This window comes from Anolis sagrei, chromosome 4, assembly GCF_037176765.1.
Source record: "Anolis sagrei isolate rAnoSag1 chromosome 4, rAnoSag1.mat, whole genome shotgun sequence".
NCBI classification, from domain to species: Eukaryota; Metazoa; Chordata; class Lepidosauria; order Squamata; family Dactyloidae; genus Anolis; species Anolis sagrei.
The window spans coordinates 51,103,175-51,128,417 of record NC_090024.1 but is presented as its reverse complement, the minus strand read 5'-3'; the positions used below and the strand labels follow the sequence as shown (position 1 = coordinate 51,128,417).

The window sequence follows — 25,243 nt, the reverse complement described above, 5'->3', positions numbered from 1 at the left end:
TGTGAGTATTAATATTACCTTGCTGTTTCTTCAATTTTGTATAGTCAATTCAAACTGTTGGGACTATGTAGATAGAGAAAGGGCAATTTGTTTGAAAGTATTCCTTTCAGCAGTTACTGAACAGTATTATGAATCAGAGAAGATCATTTTCAGAGTCTAAGTCATGGTAACTTTTAAAATACATACATAAATTTCATAGAGAGCCCAAGCTTTTAAATTTGGCAATCCCCTCTTAAGTGGGTTTGAATGGGCTGGCCTTTAGTTCAGGAGCATAAGCAAATGGAGTGGACAATGGAGAATTCATGTGCCCCAATGATAAACTGATAAAAAAAGATTAAATTGGTCATGGAGCATGTTTACAAAATCCAAAGGGAAGTATGGGACTGGTGAAAGTATGGGACTGGTAAAAGTATGGGGACCATTGCTTGAGAGTGTACTTACTCGACCGACTACAAGATATATTCTGCATAGTTGATTTTATTTCAAACATCTGAATGCAACATTAATTCATACAGTACCTCTGATTAACTTGCATCTCAAGTTGCTGGATTTTTTTCAAAAGCTCTTTTTCTACTGCTTCCCGTTGCAACTCAAATTCTTTACGGGCACTTTGTACTGCATCTTCTTTTTCACAAGTCAGCTTCTGTAGAAATACTTTTCTTTCTTCCTCATGGTTAGTGACTAGTAGCTCTTTTTCCTCTTCAAGTTTATTGATAGTTGCTTCGTATTTCTTCTGCTGTTCATACAAAGTCAGATTTTCTTTTTTCTGATCCTCTAGGGTACTCACTTCCAATTCCAGTTTACCCTGCAATTCTGTTAGTTGATCTTCCAACCTTTTTTCTGCTTCAAAAGCTTTTTTATGCAAACATGTTACTTTGCTCAATTCAGTTCTAAGCAAATTTGTTTCTTCCTCATGCCTGTCGATTAATTCTGAAATGCACTGATCCTTTTCAATTGTCATTAGAGTTCTCAGCTCTGCCAAACCTACCTGATATTCATCATTATTAACTTGGATGATATGGTTCAATTTATCTATCTCTTTTCTTAATATTTCAGTTTCCTTTTCAACTAGATTTTTCAGATTATCCTGCTGCTGAGTTTTGCTCTCTTCTACAAGTAGTTTCATTTCATCTGTTTCTGCTTCTTTCAGGGCAAGTTCAACTTCTAATTTACACCTCAAATCAGAGAGTTCAGACACTTTGGCCTTTAATTCTTCAACCTGTTGTTCTTTTGCGTGGACATCAGTAGCATGAGATTTCTGCATTTGTTCCACTCTATGACGATTTTCTGTTTTTAACTTTTCTAAAGCATCATTGTGTTTGGCCACTAATTCTTCAAGTTCTTGTGTGTGTGTGACAACTAAATTGGATTCCAATTCTTTTAAGTGATCTTTTTCCAAAGTCTGAAATTCTTCTTGTAACACCTGAATTTTTTCATCATTTTCAAAATGAAGTTTTTTCAGACTTTCTGAGACTCTTTCACGAGACTCCCTTAGTTCTTTAATTTCACAAGACTGGTTCTTCATTTGACTTTCCAATTCAAGTAGTTTTTGATCTTTTTGATGCTGTAAAATCACAACTGCTTCCTTTTCACTCTTTACTACTTCAAATTCATTATCTTTATCATGCAAAACATCTTCGAGACTTTTTAAGTCACACTTTAATTTTGTTATCTTTTTAAGGTTCTCTTTACCATCTTCAACTAAAGTATTCAATCTACTTTCATACTCAGTTTTTAAAGATTGCAGTTCTTTTTGATGCTTATCTTTTAGTGTTTTTTCAAGAGAAAGTTTTACCTTTTCTATAATATCTCTTATTTCTATAGAAGTACATTTTAAAGAACTGGAAAACTCATATTGTTCTTTTTCTACAAATGTTCTGAAGTGACAAAGATCTTCTTTGATGTTAATTAAATTTAGCCGAGACTCCTGGGCAACATCTCTACATTTCTCCACATAAACATTTACAGCAGAATTTTCTAACGTTTCCTCCTTTGCACATATATTTGTATCTTGCATCCTCCTACTATCTATTGCATTGATAACTGAAGAATAGAGAGACTCTACCATCATTTCTGGACTTTGAGGATCACTTATCACATTTGGAGATACTGGATTTTCTTCTATTACAAATTCATTCACTGCTGACATGAAATCGGACTCTGGACTTTCAGCCAATGAGTCCAAGTCTAAAGACCCTTGCTTAAGGGATTGCTCTATGCCTGGATGGGCAATTGTTTCAAAATCAAATGTATGAGCATCAATACTGTCTGGAGACAACTCTTCCAAAGGACCCGGAGGACAGACAGGAGGGCACAGAGGTCCTTGAAGACTGAGTAGTGGAGGAGTTTTAGGAGAGGTAGCCATTGTTATTCCCGTTGTACTTTCCATCCTTGGTGTAGTCACAGATTGTGGCGAGGCTTGACTGTTGGAAGCCTAAAGGCATAAAAAGGTCAAAGTTAAAATACAACCATTTCATAACAATTCCAATATAGGCCCCAAATCAAACACAGAAGAATTCACACATGCCATGGTGTTCTTTAAATGTTTTACTTCTCTTGCACATACCCCAAAAGCCTCATGCATTATTGCTTGAAATGGCTTATAAGATATAAGATTAACATACCATGTACATCACAAACAGGAAGATTCTAATGAAGTATCCCTTAATTGAAATGCTGGGGGCTAGAAGAGTTTTGGATTTCAGATTTTGGAATAGCTGCAATTGCATGCATGTTCATAATCTTTGAGATAGGACCCAAGTATAAAAATGAAATACATTTATAATTCATATACACATTATATTGTAAATGTATACAATATTTTAATAATGTTCTGCATGAAGTAAACCCTGAGCTAAAGTGTCACAATCTCACCTGCACATATAGACAAGTTTGGATTTTGGAATACTTTGAGTTTCAAAATTCTGGATAAGGCACACTTAATCTGTAAATGATATGTATCCCTAAATTGTAACTACAATATAGCATTGGTGGAAATAAATATGAGGAATGATTGGATATTTCCCAAATGATATTACAGACAGTGCCTGAGTTACAAACATCAAACTTACGTACAACTTCTACTTACAAACAGGTGAGAGACAACAGGAAGTGAGAGTACATCTAGTCCCAGAAAGGGCAATTCACTCCTGAAAGAGTTATCACAGACAAAAGGTGCCTCCACTGAAGAATAGAGATACTCTACCATCATCTTTGAGGATCACTTATCACATTAGCCTTATCACCAATTCTTGTTTGCACAACAAGCCACATTTTTCAACATCCAATTATCACAGGGACAAAACATGAGGTGAAAACTTCTGAACAGGGGCACAGACAGACTAACAAAACATGGATGTTAATCCTTCCCTATGCTATTCAAAACTGTTTTAAAAATGACTGAAGTTACACTTTAAAATATACCTGCTTCAGTTTACTTACAAATTCAATTTAAGAACAAACGTCCATAAACTATCTTGTTTGTAACATGGGAATTGCCTGTATAGTAAATGTTGGGTGATATATATACACATAGCTCTACAATGAATAAGAATGTTAAGGCAAAATATTTAAATCCTCCTTCCCCCATTTCAGTCTCTCCACATGTAGTTCTTCCTAAAAGTTGCTGTAAAAATAATCAAAGGACCCCTGATGAGGTGACAAGCATGGTGATTCACAACAGATGCTTTGACACATATGCTACTGATTCTTAAAGTCCGTTCAGCATTGGTAAAGCTGCGATATTTGAGAATGAAGTAAGAAAAAATCTGTCAAGCATCACTTCAAATAAGGCTGTGATGAGATATCCTAAGTACTTTAGTAATCCAATATTCAAAGCACTCCAAGCTACCATTGAAGGGGCTGAAAGACAAAGTCATCTTGAAAATTACAATTCTAGTAGTAAGTCTGTGCTCCTTATAAGAAGAAATGTAGAAGTTTTATGAAGGCAAAGGAGGGCCACCACTTGACAAGACGTTTAACAGCAGTGTTTAAAGGATATTTTCATAATGTAGATTTAGGATACAGCTGTAGGAAAGGAGCTGTTCATGAAGCCAGTTTGTCCATGTATTTTTTTAAAAAGCATATGAGAAAACAGACATAAACAGATCAGAAGTGAAGTGTACATGTTTAAGAATGATCCAATTAGCAAATAACTGGAGGATGCAGTGGAATTTCTTTTCCTTTCCTCTTCACAGCTAATGGATCCAGAGTCCAATTAGAAATTATGATGTCAATTCAGACATTACTATGATGTCAATTCAGACATTACGGAATAATCTGACCCAAATTAAGTGCCATGATGCAACTCTGTCATCCTATCACCTTCAACAGTCATGGGAAAAATGTACCTTATCATGGAGAATTACTTATCAGTCAACCATGGATTCCTATAATTCCTATAATCTCTTTATCAACCAATCCCACAGAAGCACACACAAAAACAATACCAAAAATGAGGAAAATGTTTATTAAAACTACAACTGTAACACAGATGAAAACATCAACTTTATTTTAAAAAACCCTGATTAACAATGAAATTATTAATATAATAATAAACAACACAATGAATCAGGTGCAAATGTTAAGTTCACTCAACAAAATCATGAACCTCTTGCCAATACAACTGGATACAAGCCAATGGATCATATCTAACTGAATACAGGCACAAAGATGTTGGACAAGAGGAATTTCCTGCTCCATGAAAAAACATCTGCTTCAATTTCTGTGAAGATGGATGGGCCTTTAAAAAAGATTGAAACATAGAAGACTGAAACAAGGATTGTAGCCTCATAAGCAAGATCATATTTAGAGATGTTTGACTATTGAGAGTATCTTTTCCTGGAGTGAAGGGCATGGCATGCAGTCTAGTGTGAGGCTTATGAGGAAATAAATAAAATGCATCTACACAACCCTTCTGGTTCCAAATATTTAAGATGATGATTATGCAACTTGTCTTTGAATCCTAACCAATGTATATAAACTATGCATAACTATGCAACTTCTTTCTAACTTATAGTAACCCCAAGGCAAACCTTCCATGAGGTTTTCTTGGTAGGATTTGTTCAGAGTGAATTTGCCATTACCTTTCTATGAGGTTACAAAAGTTAACTTGTCCAAGGTCACTCAGTTGGTTTCCATAATTGAGTTGTGATTTGAACTGTGTTCTCCTGAATCATTGTCCAGAGGTAAAATCACTACACCACATTATCTACATTTTGTCACATATACACACCCTTATATATGTAGAGCATCCCTTATCGGAAATTCTGAAATCTGAAATCCTACAAATTCCAACATTGTCCACATGGGTGGCTGAAATAGTGACACCTTTGTTTTCAGATGGCTCAATGTACATTAATTTTGTTACATACACAAAAATATTTAAAATATTGCATATAAAATTACCTTCAGGCTATGTTTATATAAGGTGTATATGAAACATAAATCAATTTCACTTTTAGACGTAGGTCCTATTTCCAAGGTAATATACATTATGTGTATGTATGTATGTACGTGTGTCGAAATAAAGGTATTCCAAAATCCTAAATAATACAAAATTCACAACCCTTCTGGTTCCAAATATTTAAGATGATGATTATGCAACTTGTCTTTGAATCCTAACCAATGTATATAAACTATGCATAATTGCAAAAAGAAGCTGTGAATACTATTTTAAAAGGTCATTTTTTTAACAAATAATCGATCATTCACATTTTAGAGAAAAAATGCATTATTTGCAATGTAGCTATAACATACCACCTTATAGGTTATCTGATTAATTAATACGAATTAATAAAAAACAATATTCCTATTACTGCTACACACTAGGCTCAGAGTTGTGATTCAAATATTCTACCTGAAAACAAATAATTTAACACTACAATTCAAAATACATTCACAAAAATAGTCCTCACTAATTCCATTTCACAATACAGCCTAATGTCAAGTAATAGGCCTGGGCAACAACGGAAAGATTTGTTTCTAAAATCGATTCTTTTTTGGGGTTTTTTGCGTTTCAATATTTAAAAGAATTCCGAAATTTTCCTTAAAAAAAGTTCGATATTTACGAAATTTCGTAAATGGTAAAAAAAAATTACAAAACAATAACGAAACAATAACGAATCGATTCGTTAATGGCGGCCGCGATCGCGCAATACGCTAAAAAAACTTCTGAAGCTTCCCTCTCCCTCTGTTGTTGACTGTTGGTGTGATATTATAATTTTTTTTCACTAATTAAACAAAAACAACTATAAAACTTGCCCCAGACATGCGGAAATAATAACGAAACGACCTCAAACCAATAACGAAACGAATATATATCGAGATACGAAGCATTTACGAAACGAATTGAAAAATTCGTTTCGTTTTTAAGTTGCTCCAGAATGGTTCGTTATCGCTTCGTTAACAAAAAATAACGAATTTTTAACGAATTATGAATTAACGAAACGAAACCGCCCAGCCCTATCAAGTAACTGTGCTTAGGTCTAGCATGCTATAGATTTTATTTTTCCATACTGTCATATCCATAACCCAAGAATACCTTTTGTTCATTCAGCAGATCTGTAATGGTTTGTGACATTTCATCCAAACTTTGTGCTGCTTTGACCAGGTTATGTAGAGCAAGTACATGCTGGTGGAGAGGTTCAAAATCACAAAGTATGGGAACCCTTCAAAACAGTAAACACATCATATGAATTAAATTCATCAGAGAACAGATTACATTGTAAGTTAAAATTTTAAATATGTATGTGATAAATTGAAGTTCCTCTTGCACATGTTTACAATGCTTTGAGAATTACAGCTTGCAACTTGGCTTCTAGCATTAAGTCAGGTGTATGCTTTAAAATCAGCCTCAGACATACTGAAGTTAAGGGCTGCAAGAGATTGTGTGAGAGAAGGTCTAGCAGTCTCAGGCCTACATATAATATATATGTGTTGATTTGAACAGGAAAAACACATGCCTATTGAAGAACACCACAAATATGCACTCACTCATAAAAATAAATTGCCTAGACCTGATCCTGTAAATTGTAGAATCATGTTGGAAGCCTAAGGAGAACTGGGTATTTTCTAGGTCCTCCACAGCATTTATGCCGAATGCTTTGGATGGAAACCAATTGCAGAATATGTTTCAGGTAAAAAAAACAGGGTTCCATATTAAGCAAAAATAATAATAATAATAATATTACATGAAGGATCTTGGAATGGACCCCACACAAAATAAGAGGGTGTTGTATTTATAAAGATTTTGAAATGTAAAAATGAGATAAACATGCAAGTTATGTTTTATGAGAATACACAGATAGATACTTTAACATGATTTTTTTTTTACTTAGCATACAAATTATATTAGTCATAAAACCAAGTTATTTAATTTTCTTCTCAATTTTAACTCCTCATTTTTGGATCAGTGTTAATAAGGTCATCTCTTTCATTCTTTTTGTCAACAACATTGTCTTTTGATTAATCTTTAATCCTGCTAAGCTTTCAAATAATGGTTCTGTACATTTCAAACAATTATCCAACTCAATGATCAAAACATTAAATTGTGTATTTCTTGTTTTATTTTTATACCAATAATTTTATTGTCTTGTCTTATAGCTCTATTCAAAACTTCCAAGACCAAAATAAATAAGAGTAGAGCCTCGTCATGGGCCTGGTATTTGTCTCATTTGTTTCTTTTGTGTTTTGATTTTGTATCATTCATTCGGATGAGAAGAAACTTACCCACCCCCCCGGTTTGGAAATATCTGTGAATTGAAAGGTAAGTGAGAATGGTAACCATTTCGTTGGCTGATTCTCGGTGCTTGGCTGGGCCTACATCTGAGAAACGCTAAGCTGTAGGCCCTGGCGCTTTGCCGCCAATGAAAAAATATTCATTTTTTCAGAACAAAAAGGCTCATTTGGAAAAGCTCTTGTTTTCGGGAGAGGCACTCGAAAATGAAAATGGGGACTTATGAATGAAACAAACTGAAACGGATAGTGATTCTGTACAAAGCCCAAAACTAGTAGAGACTATTAGTAACCTTGACTTGTTTCTTTTTTTATATTATATGGTTTTGTTAATTCTCCATTAACCATTCTTTGGGCATTTTGTAAGTTATAAAACAGCTTAACCTATTTAATAAAATTACTACCAAAACCTATCTCTTCCAAAACCCCTAAAATAAGAAAACCCAGTTCAAGTTATCAAAGTCTTTTCCTGCATCTAGAAAAAAATCAATGTTACTTGTTCTAATTATGTCATTTCAAAGTATCTAAAATAATTCTCGTTTTATCACATATATATGACTCCGTCTCTGCAGTAGAAATGTTATGTGAACAGCTGATAACTGTTATGGGGATCTTATTTATTTATTTATTTGCTTTATTTGTATACCGCATTTTTCAGCCTATACAGGCGACTCAATGCGGTTTTAATTCTCTTTTTGACAGAAATTCACACTGGTCTTTATGAATAAAATCCTGGAGTACTATTTTCAAACTCTTAAGTCAAAACAGTTGTGAAAATGTTAAAATTATTATTCAGTAATGAAATTACGATATACTTTTTGTCAATCTAAAGTCTGGATACCCATTTGGAATTAACACTATACAGTGATACCTTGACTAACGAGTTTAATTCCTTCTGGGACTGAGGTCTTAACTCAAATTGCTATTATGTCAAATGAAATTTACCTATTGAAATACTATTAATCCGTTCCAGCTCCCCCAAAACACATTTTGTTACGTGCTTTTAAATAAGAAAAATGTACCTTATAAATAACAAATAATGTATACAAAAATAATAACACATAATAAAAGAGAATGCAAAGAAATAAACTGGATTTACTCAAGATCAGACTTCATTTAATCTTTTTCTTCTTCACCACTGACATTTGCCCTTTTCACCATACTTGTATCTTTAATATTACTTTATTTTCCTGTTCTTTTCTATAAGCCATCTTCTAAATTTATTTGCAAATTCAAAGTTCTTTTGGCTTTGCAGAATTCGTAATTTCCTAGAATATTGTCTCTGTAAAATCTTAATTTGATTCAGCACCATCTTGGGTGCAATACTGCATTTGACAGTGCTCTAGTCTCTAACCTGTCAAATAGCAAAGACATTCATACATATTACAATGCACGTAAGCCTCTGCAGAAAGTAACAGATTATGTATATGTTATTGAGGTAATTGAGTGGTCTCCTGTACATATTAAATCTGACAAGACTGTCTACCTATAACAGTGAACAGCTCTAATAGGACGCCAGTGAAAAACCTCTGAGACTAAATCAGTAATCATGTTATTTATGAACAACAATACTTTGGACAGCAGAAGTGCTGGACTGAAGCTGAGAAAGCAAAAACTTAAAAGGGCTGCATTCAAGTAGAATTACACTCAGAATATCGATGACCTGAGCTTTTTCAAACAAACAATGCTGTGCCCATGGTCAAAATGGAGGGCAATCTAAGGAAAATAAACTCTTGGAAGAAGACTTCACAGCCAATGTAGCAATACAGTTGAATCTGGATTGAAAGTATGTGCCAATCAGCTTAAGAGCTTGGAAGTTAAGGAGATCATGATGAATGTCTCCTAAGGAAATCCGATAAAGCATCTGAAACTATCTTGATTATCCCAGGTTACAGGCAGATAATATTTTTTTTAAATGCCATGTAAAAAGCTGTTTGCAGACTGTATTAGTAAAAAATGGATGACATGGGGCAAGAGTAAGTTGTAAAGGACACAACATATGAAGTGGAAATAGGGATGGGGATGAGAGAGAAAACATTGTTTAATAAGTCTATTCCATCAAGAAAACGAAACCCTGCACAGTACTGATGTACAGCATCCTTCCTGTCAGCAGCAATTAGTTTCAACTAGCAGACTATCAAGAATGGATGCCAAGAAAAATATTTCTAAATCTCTTCCTATCTTGAGAGAATAGATACAACACTAGGGTCAGACTGGGCAAAGAGAATTATTAGACAGACAGAGACTTCCTCTGAGCATTATTTAATGACGATACTAAGAGGTGAAAACCTAAAACCCAAATTATGTATTAGTTTATTGGTCATAAACTAAATTAACCAAAACAATTTGAGATCAGCAAATTATTACAAATCCGGGATTCTAACTTGCTATTATGTGCCTCCAATCCAATTCTGACTTAGGGAATCCTAATACGGGGTATTCTTGGCAAGATTTATTCAGGTGACGTCTACTGCTTTCATTTAAGGTCTAGAAAATGTGGATTTCTAATGCTCACCTAGGTTTTAATGGCAAATCAGGAATTCAAATTCAGGTTTCCTAGACTGGTACTCCTACATTCAAACCTCTATATGACATTAGCTTATTTTAACACATTACTTTGTTTCTAACACAGTATTCAAAAAGAAAATAAATTTCCTTTAAGGGAAGAATACTGAGAAACTGAAGAGTGAGCATAACATCAGCAGTATCAATTTATTTATTAAGCATTATTAAATTAACGTTGCTTGTAATTTCACTCGTTGGTTTTAATTTACTGGGAGTAAAAAAAAAAAAACCTTGCAAAACTACAGTGCCAACAGCAGATCCTGATTCCTCTGCATGCCCCAATCCATCTTACCTGAGCAATGGTTGTACTTCTGAAGGACAAAAGGACTGCAGAAACTGCAGATCAGATAAAGAAATATCTGGAAGTTCACCATCAAATCTGCGAGGTTTCCGGGTCTGGAGTAAAACAAATATTATATCTAAATATGATGTAACTATAATACAAAGACAAATTATTGAATGCTTAGGCTATACAACTGAACCTCAATAGCTATTGTGTGTAAAATTAAGTAGACTGTTAGGTTCATAAATTTTAGATATACTTTCACCTTATTTTTGAATTAGCAAATAGCATACTGCCATGTGTGTCATTAACCCTCTAGAAGACCTTGGAGGGCTGAGCTTGCTCCTAGAGATGTGCCCCCAAATACCTCTAGGAGACAGGTTTTGCCATGTTTTGGATTTCCAAAAAGTCCTCTCCTGGATCAAAATTGGGCCTGGATGTGTGTGAAAATTTGAGGTGGCAATGGTCCCTCTTCACCCTAGTGAACAATGTGGAGTATTTTGGGAATCCATGGGACATCTAAACATAGTGGAAATGTCCTCCACAGCCCATAGAGTGCATAGCGCATTTTGGGAAATGTTTTTGAGTAGTTAAGATTTATTATTTAGAGAGTTAGCATAAAGTATCTCAGAGGAAACAGCAAATTAGCAGTGCTGTCAGAAACTGATATTAAGATGACAATAAGCTGAGGAAAATATTTTAACACAATATGCTTAAGTGTAAAATGATGCATATCAAAGAGAAAAAATAAATACTCATGGGATCTGAAATAAATATTTGGTTCATGCTGGCTAGTTTAATGAAAACCGTCAACATTGAGCAGAAGAAAATTCTATTTGAAGAGAGAAGAATTAGACAGCTATTATTGCAAGATGTTTATATAATCTTGGTGCAACTGTACATTTAATATTTTGAACATTTCCAGCTGGTATATCTAAGAAAGCATGTGAGAGCTATAACATTTGTAGAGAAGGAAAACCAAAATCGCCGGAGTTAAACCTAATGGTCTAAGAAGAAACACTAAATCACATACAATCATAGAGTTGGAAGAGACCTTGTGGGCCATCCAGTCCAACTCCCTGCCAAAATGCTGGAAAATCGCATTCAAAGCACCCGACAGATGGCCATCCACCCTCTGTTTAAAAGACTCCAAAGAAGGAGCCTCCATCACACTCGAGTGCTGAACAGCTCTCACAGTTAGGAAGTTCTACGCAAGGAAATAATTTTCAATTTTGATACTTGGGCCTAAAATAGTCCTAGTTCACCCCCAGCCCAGATACCCCCAGCCCAATATGATTGCCAGTTGCATGCTGTAGGGATTTCTCATGGTACAAACTGGTCAACTGAGGGTGGATGTAGAGGTAAAGGAGAGCCTGTCCAAGATCCTAGAAGAAAGTGAACTGACACCCATAACCCTTGGAGATTTTCCTTTGCTACAGGATAACAAAGTTGGCAGAGAGACATAAGAGGACATGATACTTGCTTACAAATTTACTAATGCTATGTTTTTTTAACATTGCAGCTGACTTTTTATTTTATAAATTTGATAGTGTTTAACTCCATATAAATTATATTACTTTTAGAACAATGTAACCACATAAATGTTTGAGCTGCTTTAGCATTACAAGCTTACTTATACTTGGTACATACTGGCTTTGCCCAATATATAAACATTTGCTTCCTCCATCAGAAGTTAGGAGTATTTAAAAATGCTATACTCACACAAAAGGATGGAGGCCATGCTTCAAGTCCCCTGAACAAACGATTTCTTAGAAAAGATTTTCCTGTACAAAAAATTAACATTACTTTTTTACATTCATATTTGTAAGACAATCTTTTAATATGCAATTCAATATAAGGAGGGAGTACTCCTTTCGCTTCAACTGGTGGCTGAACAACTTTTCAGCAAGGAAAAAAAGTGGAAGAGTGCAAAGAGGGAAAGCCATTTTTTACTTCAGGGAAGCTTCTATTCTAAATGCATTGGGCTCAAATTTTATTCTGACATGACTTTTCCCATTCTGTTTCACAACTTTTAAAGTATGTCATAATTAGGATATAAGTATTTTAAAAATAATATCTTACCAAAACTTAAAGCACTGGGGGGAAATAACTTGAGCTTTTCACCTTATAACTAGCATTACTTTGAAACAGCACAACGTGATAGCTATTGCCTTCATTTTAAACACTCCTTTGCAGTGTCATTTTTTTTACTGTATCCTTGTCACAGAAGTTTTGTTCAATACAGTTCTAAACATGACTGGGAATCAAATATGCTTCCATATATAGATTGCCCCTTTGATTCCCTAGTCAAAGGGGCAATCAATTGAACTCTTATCACTCCCTCTGGCCTTCCACCACTTCCATAACTACAGATATTTTTCTCCCAGCTGAAGCCTAACAGAAGGGAAGTGAGCTGAAGAAAAGTGTCACAGTAATAAAGCACACCAGTGGTTCAGGATGAGGAAGTAGTCACCATACACTGCAACTTTAAAAAACACCCTCTATATGCTGGACCAAAAGTATAAAATAGTTCTTTAATATTACACAAATGTTTGTGCCACTGCAGCACAGAAGTGGCATAAGTGATACTTACTAAACAATTTCCCAAAAGATTCCCTTTTGGCCTTTTCAGCGTCATAAAGATGTTTCCCGTCTTTTATCAAAGCACCAGCCCACTATAAGGAAAACATATGATGTGAAAGACATGTGCACATGTCTATGTTTACATACATAGTTAGTGTTATCTCCACACCAAGGACTGACATTTGAACTCAGGCTACTTACCTCCCTGTAGTGTTTAACAAACATTTTTCTCCTTACAACTTCAACAACAGCCAAACAATACATCTGTGGGACATTACTAAGCTTCTCTACAATCTTCACTCTTTCTAGCAACTCTGTCACAAGACGAAGCAAGGCCTGCAGTTTCTCTCCATCCTGGTCAGCATGAAGCATTACAAAGCAGCACCACCTACGGAGTATAAAGTTTCACTGTAACATAATGGACGAATTTAACTAAGAAAGGCTTTCTCCCAAATGTTTCAAGCTCTGCTTTACACTGTTGTGCTTATTTATGAAATAAAAAAATAAAATTCAATAACAACTGAACATTATTTTCATTTGTTTCACATCTTGGCCAAATACATAATACTAAATATTAGTTATACAGAACAGCTTCGCAAACATGTTTGTACTTGCTTATTCTACATAATTCATGATTTTCTTCTGTACATTTCTGAAAAGCCTGGCATGCACAGAAGCTCAATTATGCATCCATTACTAAGTTCCATTTTCTACAAATTACAAAATAGTCTAGTACAGTGTTTCTCAACCTTCCTAATGCCACGACCCCTTAATACAGTGACCTCCAACCATAAAATTATTTTTGTTGGTACTTTAGAACTGTAATTTTTCTACGGCTATGAATCATAATGTAAATATCTGATATGCAGGATGTATTTTCATTCACTGGAACAAATTTGGTCAAATACTCAATACACCCAAATTGGGAGGTGGGGGTTGCTTTTGTCATTTGGGAGTTCAAGTTGCTGGGATTTATCATTCACCTACAATCAAAGAGCATTCTGAAATCCACCAATATTGGAATTGAATCAAACTTGATATACAGAACTCCCCTGACAAACAGAAAATACTGGACGGGTTTGGGTGGGCATTTACCTTGAGTTTTGGAGTTGTAGTTCACCTACATCCAGAGAGCAAGCACTGTGGACTCAAACAATGATGGATCTGAACCAAACTTGGCATGGATACTCAATATGCCCAAGATGTGAACACTGGTGGAGTTTGGGGAAAACAGGCCTTGATATTTGGGAGTCATCATTTCTGGGATTTATAGTTTAGCTACAATCAAAGAGAATTCTGAACCCCACCAACGATACAATTGGGCCAAGCTTCCCATACAGAACCGCCATGGCCAACAGAAAATACTGTGTCTTTGTCAACCTCTCTGACACCCCCTTGCGACCCCCCCCCCTACCGGGTCCCGACCCCCAGGTTGAGAAACGCTGGTCTAAGTCATCTTAAAGAAATGAAAGCTAATTACAGTTGTTTTAAACCAGGTGACTAGACATCTTCCGGCTGCCCACCAAAAATATAAGTATTGCAGAAGGATTACTTACTTTAGTCGTACTTGTAGATTATTTGCAAGTTCTTGTTTGGCAGTAGTACATTTCTGTTTAATATCTAAAAGTTTTCTGTGATTAGTTAACATAATCATCAATTGATTTGCATGACTCAAACATAAATCAGGTAACACCGAAGGATCCTTCAGGTTCTCTGCTCTCTTCTGATTAGCCAAAAATCCCTATGAGAAAATAGAATAAAAAAGCATTCATGTGATCAGAAATTAAGACAAGTGCCTCCTATTTTCTATGCCAAAGAAATCACATTACACAATTTTAGGTTAAGTTTCAGGGAAGTGGGTCCTTTAGAAACTCTAATGGGAAACTTCTAAGCAGAGAGATGACATTGCTTTAAGTTTGTGATTTGCATGTGGAGGGTCCAATGTTACGTATATACACTCGCCCCCACCCCTGGTTAAAAAAAAATCAGATACCAGGATTAAAAATATTTTTTCCAGATTTTCAGGTTGCAGTGTTCTGATCCAGAATGAGGCAGCTTCATACATTTTTTATATTAGATTTTGGAGCTGTGTGACAGTAGCCTTGTGATATATTGCCACCTACTGACCATAACAGTCAAGATGCAAAAATAACAGTAATGTATATACATATTTTTTTTTTCTAAAAACTGTGTAGTCAGTAATGTCAATTGCCCCCCCCCCCCCCGATTCATTATTCAATCTTATTTTCCCAAATTATTTCAATCATGAACTGAACAGGCAATGTTTAAATTATTATGTACAGTTTATTTTTTTATTGAAAGCAATTATCCCACACGAGCTAAAAAAATAAAACAGCTTAAAATAGTTAATTTCACAGTTCTTTGCTCCCAATTAAGTTAATATTTTGGTATTATATTAACTTCAGTGAGATCCAAAGAACATTGTTAGAAACTCTGCTGTACTTTTAGATCTAAAACATGATGTAGTAGAAGGATCATACACCCTCTGGCCCCACTCCTATAACAAAATCTCTTTGTGTAATATAGAACACAAAATTCATATACGCATTTGCCCTGTGTGAAAGGATGCCTAGAAAACAGTCATTCAGCTGAGTGTGTACAAATGTTCAACGTAACTGGAGCTACTGATCACTCATAGGTCCTATTTATAGAGCACCAACACACATTTCAATGACTAAGCACAGATATCCCTTGGTAGATGTTGCTACTCAGTTCATTGATATTTCAGGCAGGCTGCAAACACGCAAAAGCTGAAAAAACCAGCAGGTATGAAGCACCTCCCACTCCACACAGATAACCCTGTCTATGGCAAAGTATATTTAAATAGGGCTCATGCTATATTTGAAAGTTCTTAGGAAATGAATTTTTAAACACTATGATATAGTGAATTTAAAACAATAAGGCTTGTTCATACAACGCCGCTTTTAGGTGTAATTCTCTGTTTTTCCTTGTTTGTGGTGTGAAGGCTTTACAGATAGCACATGGCTGGGAGAGATGTTCTTCTCCCAGGCAAACAAGGCAGTTATCATGTGCATCGTTGTCTGGATATTTATTAGGACACGATACACACTTCTTGAAAGAAGTAGTCTTATTATTATTATTATTATTATTATTATTATTATTATTATATTTAAGAAACTGGTCTCCTGTTTTCCATTGCTGCTTTTTAGCACGGATTGGAAGAATTGATCGAAGCCCCTTCTGAGGGCTATTTATAGAGGGGAGCAAGGTGGGCGAGGCCTCGTTAACTGTTAAAGGTCTCGAGATTTTTCCGTTGCTGCCTGCGCGAGCGCAGGAATATACCATATGTGCAAATCACAGTGACCACGAGGGGAAACTAGGCAAAGCTATCTTTCTGGATTTCCATATCACACTTTGCCAATATATAAATTATTTCCTTGGTTAGCATGCTTTGTTTCAGTGCCTGTTTTTCTCATACACAAATGTACACAACGGGGAGGAACACTTCGGGGTTATTTCAAGCAGTGAGAAGAACTGCTATTTGAACACAGTTTATTTGGTTTGCTCATACTGTTTTATCCAAGACATCTTGTGTTTACCATCAGAACGGCTAATATCCAAATACTCAGATAAAATATAACTCGTTGCCTAGCAATACAGACCTATGAAAAATGTGATATTAAAAGGTGAAATCTTAACATAAAGCTATGTAACAAAATTTGAAAAAAAACAACTATCCCTGGTTTGAAAGTGTTATTCCTGTTTAATTGTTATTCCTGTGTTGTTCCCGAAGTACACTTACTGAATTTAGTTGTTATACTCCAAAAACTTCACTTTTGTGGTTGCCACAGACTATGTTGAATAGTCTGAGAATCAATTAGATATTCATTGAAAAACTATAGCAAAAAGTGATGCAGGATGTCCTGCAAATACACATTTTTACAGTTTGATAAACCTTTTCCACGCTTTTATGATAGAACCAATTAGGAAATGACATTTATAACCCAGGAACAAAAATTGTGTTACATAGTGTAATGTAAACGGGGCAAATTGAAGTCCAGTGGCTGAACACTATTCCCCTGAAACTATCTGTGAGGACCTTAACCATGCCCTTTTGCTAGCCAAAGCAAAGCATCAAGCGAACTAGTATCCACATCATATGCAGATGGCATGACCCTTCAATTTTTCCTTTTGGCATGAACTATCTCTTAAGAATAATCCTCTCATGTCATATAATGTCTCCTTGAGATTGTGGCACAGTTGGCTGAGTGTCAGCTGCACTAAGATCACTCTGACCAAAAGGTCATGAGTTCGAAGCCAGTCCAGGTTGGAGTGGGCTTCCAATTAAATTGTGTAGCCTGTTGTCGACCTTTGCAACCCAAAAGACAGTTGCATCTGACAAGTGGGAAAATTAGGTGCCACCTTGTGTGGAGAGGCTAAATTAACTAATTTATGAAGCCATTAAAAAAAAGACTCCAGCAAAGCACTCCAGCAAAAACATGCGGAAGTACTTCATCAGTGTCGCAGATGGACAATGAAAGCGACAGCTCCCCTGGCGGCTAGAAAAAGTTAAATAGCCTCTTTGTATGTCTGTATACGTTGTATGTCAAATTGGCATTGAATGTTTGCCAAATATGTGTACATTGTAATCCGCCCTGAGTCCCCTGCGGGGTGAGAAGGGCGCAATATAAATGCTGTAAATAAATAAATAATAAATAAATTTACCACTCTCATGAGTTCTGTCATCATTGCTATTAAGGGAATGCCAAACAGTCAGCATACTCAAAGCCCCTCCCTGCTTGGCCACTCACAACTGCTGCGAGGGTACTCAAACATAGGTGAGCTGCCTTTTCTGGAATTTATTCAATGTCACTCTATGCAATACATTTTTCAAAACCTGATGTGGATTTCTAGCTGGATCAGGAGGAGTGTATTAATGCAAAGTGCTTGTGGGACAGTGAATGTACCCTCCAGAAGGTCACTGTAAAAGAAAGCTGGTCCCAGATATGTCAGCTGCCTGACCCTACTTTGTAATTACAGTATATTATCACGAAAAAAGAGACTAAAATGCTTACATTACCTGAGCAAGTTCTTTTTGTTCATTTACCAGCCTGCTACAGCTAGCTATCATCTGGTCCAATGCATAAAGCCTGTCCTCAAGACCCTTAATGGCTTTCATGTTCTGATTATCTAATTTGGCAATTGTTTGTCGACACTCTGCCAAAAATGGTTGGATAATCCTTGGATCCAACTGAAAGACATAAAAGGCATGAATACATTTTGAGGAGAGAAAAAAACGCAAACATAAAAAGAGCAGACAGTGTATGGAAGAAAAATATTTATCCATGGAAAGGCCTTATGGTATACACTGAGAATGGTAATGTCCAAACTGGGAACCTTTAGAATTAATATTAAACTACTAAAGCAAATAGCTTCCTATAATAAATTATAAATTAAATTAAAATTAGACTAAAATTAAAACAAATATTTCCTAAACCAACCAAAATTCAAAGACTCATTAACAGGTTGCACAACAGCAATTTGCTTGTGCATCTACTCCCTAAACAGCTCTTCCTGATATCATGGGAACACGAGGAAAGTCTTGAGATGTAGAACTGGAAGCTTCAAGGAAACTGGTTGGAGACCAGGTGCACAAGTCAAAATCTGTTTGTGTAAAATCACATATTGATCAGAACCATCAAACATGACACTTTCAAGGAAGGGAAAGATTAAATACATATATGGTGGTGGCAGGCCTCAATTTCGCCCATCATCTCCTGCCCTCTCCTTCTCCCTGTATTTAAGGGAAATGTATGAATAAAAGTTTGCCATTATATCATGCACCTTTGTCATAACAGGTAGAGCAATAAAAGTGAGTACAAAAACTGTATTTTCCAGACATTTTAAGAAGAATATTATTCCATAAAGTAATATAAAGCTAGGGACTTGAATCTTGACATCCCAGAAGCAAAGCTCCTTTCAAAAATAGGAAACCTCCCTGAAGATAGAAGACAGGTTTTCACTGATCTACTCCTTCCCGCAGCAATCCTTATATGCCTGGAAATCTTTCTTGAAGGTACCTGCCTGGAATACTATGGGCGTTATTTCAGTAAATGCAAACTCCATCCCTGCTCCCACATCAGCAGCAGAGTCTGCTAGACCTAATGCCCTTTCATCATGACAATGAGCCTTACTGTCTACAGGAAGGAACAAGGATGCAATCTTGTATATTTGGAGTAGGCACACTGTGGCAATGTTGTCAAATCTTTGGTAGGACTATGCTTGCTTCTATTTTCTCAAGGCTATATGTAGACTCTAAGAAGATAATCACACACTAGGAAAAAGGAAATGACAACCTCTGACTAGAATATCTTCCTTTCTATGGATCAACAATCTGGGCTTAAAACCTTTCATTTGTGATCAATGCCAGTTCCAACTTTTAGTAGAACACATCAAAAACTTTAGTCTTTCCTATATTCTTTGAAAGGATTTGAGAAAGAAAATACAACTGTGGCTACCAGAAAGCCTGTATCAAAGTTCCAAGTTTTATCTCTGAGTAGAACTCTGCTCATAAAAGACACCTTTTGAAAATACCCCCTTCCCCCTGGATCCACTAAAAACTTGTTAAGGAATCCACTGTAAAGTTTGCAGGACTAAACAAATAAAAATAAATGTTCCTTCCTATAATAGAAAACTACCTGGGGGAGGTTTCTGATCTGCAAACACAAGGATTCTTTGTTTCATGCAAGAAAACATATCTAACCACAAATATTTTAAGACAGTTAACACATCAAAATAAAACACAATGGCATTATTTGAAATAATCACTTACTCTGCTCATAGAATCAAAACATTTCCTAACCAAAGATTCCACATCATTGGGTCTATCTTGAACATTAATCCAATCTAAAAGAGAGACGTTGAATGAAGGCAGATCATTCTCTTTAAGCTCCACTGAAGTGTCGCTGTCTTGGACTGAGGGATTTTGACTACTTTCTCTATTTTCATTCACTTTTTCAGGAACTCTACCATCTACCACTGGATATTCTACTGATTTGCAAAATGATGCTAGCACCGATCGTTTGTTCATGTTAAGCATTTCAGGGGAAAGCATCGCTTCAGATGATTTCTCATTCTCAGTGTCTTCACTTTCAGTCCCTCCATGTTCAGCAGAAGAATCCAGTCGTTCTAAACATTCCCTGTAACTGTGTCTGGTGAGGCACTCCAGCAGTGGAATCTTGGCCATAATAGAAACAGCAGCCCCTAAGCTTGGAGAAAGAACAAAAAAAATCCTTTAAGTACAAAGGAACATGACAGCGATATATATATAAAAGACATACTCTCCAAATATCTTAATCTCAAAGTCCTTTAACACTTAATGTGTACATTTTAAGTAGAAAGCTTTGAAATTAAATCATGACACTGGCAGTCTTGTAAGAGTCAATGTATTCTGCAGAATGTCTTAGTAGACACATAAATGATTATCTCATGTAATTTTATCCAGCAAGCAAAAAAGCTTTCGAAGTATTCATTCACAAATTTAGCTAACAAACACCCAATTAATGATTATCCTAATTTATTCTGAGAAAAGTAAAACAGGAGAAAAAATGCACTTTATATACTACAACCCTCTGTACATACTGACCTAGATACAATACTGAATGTAAATATAGTAGATCAACAGAATCAATTGCTGCATTATAAAACAAAACCTATGTAAATCTTACCAATTTGAAGAATATAGTGTAGTTGAAACTAGCAGTTCTCGCTAGGATATTAAATTCAGTGATCTGGAAATGTAACCTTAATTCTACGATTTGATTTCTGTATAATAGAGCTATTGTTATCAATTATGTAACATTTGCAACATTAGATAAATATGGATAGAAAGTTTACTATAAGCTTCCAAGATGTGAAAATGCTTAGTTTTCAGTAAAGTGATTGTATCTGAAGACAAACTTACTGTGTAAGTTTCAGCTTGATATCATCTATGGATTGCAGGTAACTTGAGTAGACATTTTCAAATTTGAAAAGCAGCTTTTGGTAAGAATATGTACAATCTTCCAAGTTTGCCATTATGGCAGCCCAGCCTTGATGCTGAAGATGTTCATCATGGACTAGACCTTCACAGAAGGAACAAAGTTTCTTGGCAATTTCATACATTTCCTGTAACAAAATAACATTGTAAATATCAATGAATGATCAGACATTTAAATTTGAGGTTTCCTTTTTTTCAACACTGCTCCTTTTTAGCTATGTCATGTCAGTTTTTAAAAGAATGTAATATCTACAAGGCATGCTATTTGTTTTCCAGTTGTTTGGGCATCTTTATTTTAGGACAATTGTATGACATTTAACAGTTTATCAATATATTGTCGAAGGCTTTCATGGCTGGAATCACTAAGTTCTTGTGGGTTTTTTCGGGCTATATGGCCATGTTCTAGAGGTATTTCTCCTGACATTTCGCCTGCATCTATGGCAAGCATCCTCAGAGGTGAGGTCTGTTGGAACTGGGAAAAAGGGTTTATATATCTGTGGAATGACCAGGGTGAGACAAAGAACTTTTGTCAGTTGGGCTAGGTGTGAATGTTTCAACTGACCAACTTGATTAGCATACAATGGGCTGACTGTGCCTGGAGCAAACTCTTCTTGAAAGGTAATTAGATGTCCCTGCCTGTTTCCTCTCTGCTGTTTTTGCTGTTGCAATTTTAGAATTTTTTAATACTGGTAGCCAGATTTTGTTCATTTTCATGGTCTCCTCCTTTCTGTTGAAATTGTCCACATGTTTGTGTATTTCAATGGCTTCTCTGTGTAGTCTGACATGGTGGTTGTGAGAGTGGTCCAGCATTTTTGTGTTCTCAAATAAAATGCTGCGTCCAGGTTGGTTCATCAGGTGCTCTGCTATAGCTGATTTCTCTGGCTGAAGTAGTCTGCAGTGCCTTTCATGTTCCTTGATTCCTGTCTGGGCGCTGCGTTTGGTGGTCCCTATGTAGACTTGTCCACAGCTGCATGGTACATGGTAGACTCCTGCAGAGGTGAGAGGATCCCTCTTGTCCTTTGCTGAAAGTAGCATTTGTTGGATTTTCTTAGTAGGTCTGTAGATTGTTTGTACGTTGTGTTTCCTCATCAGCTTCCCTATGCGGTCAGTGGTTCCCAGTGGTTCCCCAGCATAGGGAAGCTGATGAGGAAACACAACATACAAACAGTCTACAGACCTACTAAGAAAATCCAACAAATGCTACATTCAGCAAAGGACACGAGGGATCCTCAATATCTTAAATAAAAGAAATGCATATGTAACTAAGTCATGAAAAACAGCCTGTATAACCCTGAAGCTCTAGTCCAAAGACAAAAAGAAACTCCTTTTAAGTTTTGACAAAGAAATCTGTATTACAAATCTTTCCCTTTGCTCAGCTGTTCCATTCTCTTCAAATATTCCTGTGTCTCTGCCTATACCAAAACATGTCTCCCATTAAGTCACTGTCTTCTATTGCCTTTGCATTAGATACTAGCCTTTCTCTATTTATTTTCGAGGTAGCTAGCTGGATGAGGAAAAACAAGCTAAAACTTAATCCAGACAAAATAGAGGTTTTTACTGTTAAAGCTCCCAACCAGGGGTTGGATGTGAGTCAACTGGTCTTAGAAGGAGTTACACTCCCCCTGATTCTGGATGTGTCACTCCAAATGACAGATGGCAATTAGGCATGCTTAATCTAAGTTTTTACTGATGTGTCGGTTGAGCCACTCCTAGAGCTAGAGCACCTATAGATGTTAAAGCACACACTGGTAATCTCAAGGCTGAACTTCTGCAAACTTCTACATTGAGCACTTTGTACAGAGTTAGTGCAAAATATGGCAGTCAGACTAATTAGTGGGACTTCTAGAAGTGGTCATATTATAAATACATTAAAATTATTTTTCTGACTGCCATTTCAGCTCTAGTCAGGGTACAACCTGTATAATCCGCCCTATACACAGGTCTTCTGGCAGAGATTTAGTTCAGTCAGCCTTAACCAGGACAGCAACTTTTCATATGCTGCCTCCCAAATTCTAAGATGACCCGCTGTTATAAATTTTGACAGCTGAATGAACTGTCTGAATTTAAAACAGCATTAAAGACCAAACTCTTCCATCAGGCCTACTCAAATGGTTTTTAAGTTGCACATTTTTCAATTATGAATTGTTTTTTTAAAAAAAATTAAGCTTTTTTAGACTGATGTTATGCTAATTTAACTGATTATGTATTTTAAATTCATATTCATGTTTTAACTGTGTTATATGTCTATTTGTTACTGTATTTCAAGCTATTGTTCCCCACCTCTATCAACAGAAATAGACTGATGAGAAATTTTGTTGATGTTCTCGTTGTTGTTTTTACTAGTGCTACTATAATTATTGCAAAATGCAGTCTCCCCTTCAGATTCACTGAGGTTAGTGGCACATGAATCCCAAGGAAGTGAAAAACACTATGGTCAGTTTCTAATAGAAGTTGACCACAGAATTGCCCCGGAGAACCTACAGATTCCTAGAGAAAACATTTTAAACTTGTAAACATGGAGGGCTGACTATACTTTCATGATAATCCATGCCTCAGACTTTGTCTGAAAACCTAGAAAATTAATTCATGGCCCAATCTGAAAGTTGTTAATGGAAGTGCATTTTACTTTTAAAAAAATCCACCTCTTTAGATATGAAAAGCTCATGATTTCTTATCGCTTTGCATGTGGTCCATCACAATGCTCAAGTATTTACATATTTCTCTGTGATTTTCATTTTTGGATTGTCTCTTATTTGTGTACATGTATGAGCACCTATAAACCTGCTGATGAGAATATGTACTAATGTATTCCAAAGACCTAAGACTAATTCAGTAATATACCAAATGAAGTACTGTTTGCACAACCTGAGCATCTGCCATTTCCTGAATGGATTTGCACTGACATGCTATGTCCCTCAACCCACGATCTTCTTTCTTTTTTTTGCTAAAGCACTTCATGTATCATTTCAGCTTCAAAAAGAGAATTATGATTTAGAAAGTAACAAACAGGAGAATTCTGTGGGGTCACACACTTTCTTCCCATCTCATGGTCCTTCCATGCTATAATACTCCAGTTTGTCATTATATTCAACAACCATGAAAAGCTGATTAATACAAAGCTATATACAGGGTTAGTCAAAATGAATAGGCCAATAAGAAAATTAATTGTACCCGAATGTATGTTTTTTTTTGTTTTTTTTTAATAATTTTTATTAAAGTTTCTACAAACCACACAAGGAAAGAGGGGGAACAATAACAAGAAAATAGAACAGTAGGAAAGGTAAAGATATACAAACAAAAAAAAAACATTAATACATAACAGACACCTAATACAAACAATACAGCTAACTACCTAAACTATTCTAAAATGACTTCCACTCCAGCCTCAGGATCTTCTCTGTATATTTCTTCTCCTTAAAGTCTATTCTCATCCCAATGTTTTTTCAGCTTTCTTCACATAATCATATAAAGGGGACCAATCTGTCCTCCTTAAAGTTTTTCCATTGTTCCTTCTCAACAAAAAAGTTAACTCATCCATATCTCTTATCTCTTTGATTTTTTTCCACCAGTCTTCAATACTTGGAACTTTATCGTTCTTCCAATCTTTGGCAAAAATCATCCTAGCCGCTGTTGTACAATAAGTAAATATTTTATCTTCGTTCTCTTCCAATTTCAAATCAGAGTCTGTGAATCCGAGGAGGTAATATTCAGGTTTCTTTTTAAATCTTTTCTTTAAAATTTTTTGCATCTCCTCATGAATAATCGACCAGAACTTAGATGTCTCTTTACATGTCCACCACATGTGGTAAAAAGTACCTACTTGCTCATTACATTTCCAGCATTTATCTGATACATTTTGATACATATGACTTAATTTACTCGGGGTCAAATACCACCTATAAAACATTTTGTACCAATTTTCTTTTAAATCCATGGCATATGTATATTTTAATTTTTTATTCCATATCATTTCCCATTCCCCAAAGTGAATGGGTCTTCTTATATTTTCGGCCCATTTAATCATACAGGTTTTTACCTGTTCAGTTTCTGTCAGCCAC

General features: G+C 35.7%; 1 protein-coding gene across 2 annotated transcripts in view; it reads right to left on the bottom strand.

Moving 5' to 3' along the window:
* The window catches only part of RB1CC1 (RB1 inducible coiled-coil 1), a 77,097-nt gene that overhangs the window by 27,210 nt on the left and 24,644 nt on the right, over nt 1-25,243 (bottom strand). For both annotated transcript variants that reach the window (XM_060775299.2, XM_060775300.2), the window contains exons 6-15: nt 21,111-21,313; nt 19,980-20,415; nt 18,228-18,398; nt 14,722-14,906; nt 13,367-13,553; nt 13,176-13,257; nt 12,305-12,366; nt 10,592-10,695; nt 6,542-6,668; nt 519-2,434 (exon numbers count right to left, since the gene is read on the bottom strand). In XM_060775299.2, coding sequence (XP_060631282.2) covers nt 519-2,434; nt 6,542-6,668; nt 10,592-10,695; nt 12,305-12,366; nt 13,176-13,257; nt 13,367-13,553; nt 14,722-14,906; nt 18,228-18,398; nt 19,980-20,415; nt 21,111-21,313 — 3,473 coding nt within the window. The remainder of the gene's footprint in view (nt 1-518; nt 2,435-6,541; nt 6,669-10,591; nt 10,696-12,304; nt 12,367-13,175; nt 13,258-13,366; nt 13,554-14,721; nt 14,907-18,227; nt 18,399-19,979; nt 20,416-21,110; nt 21,314-25,243) is intronic.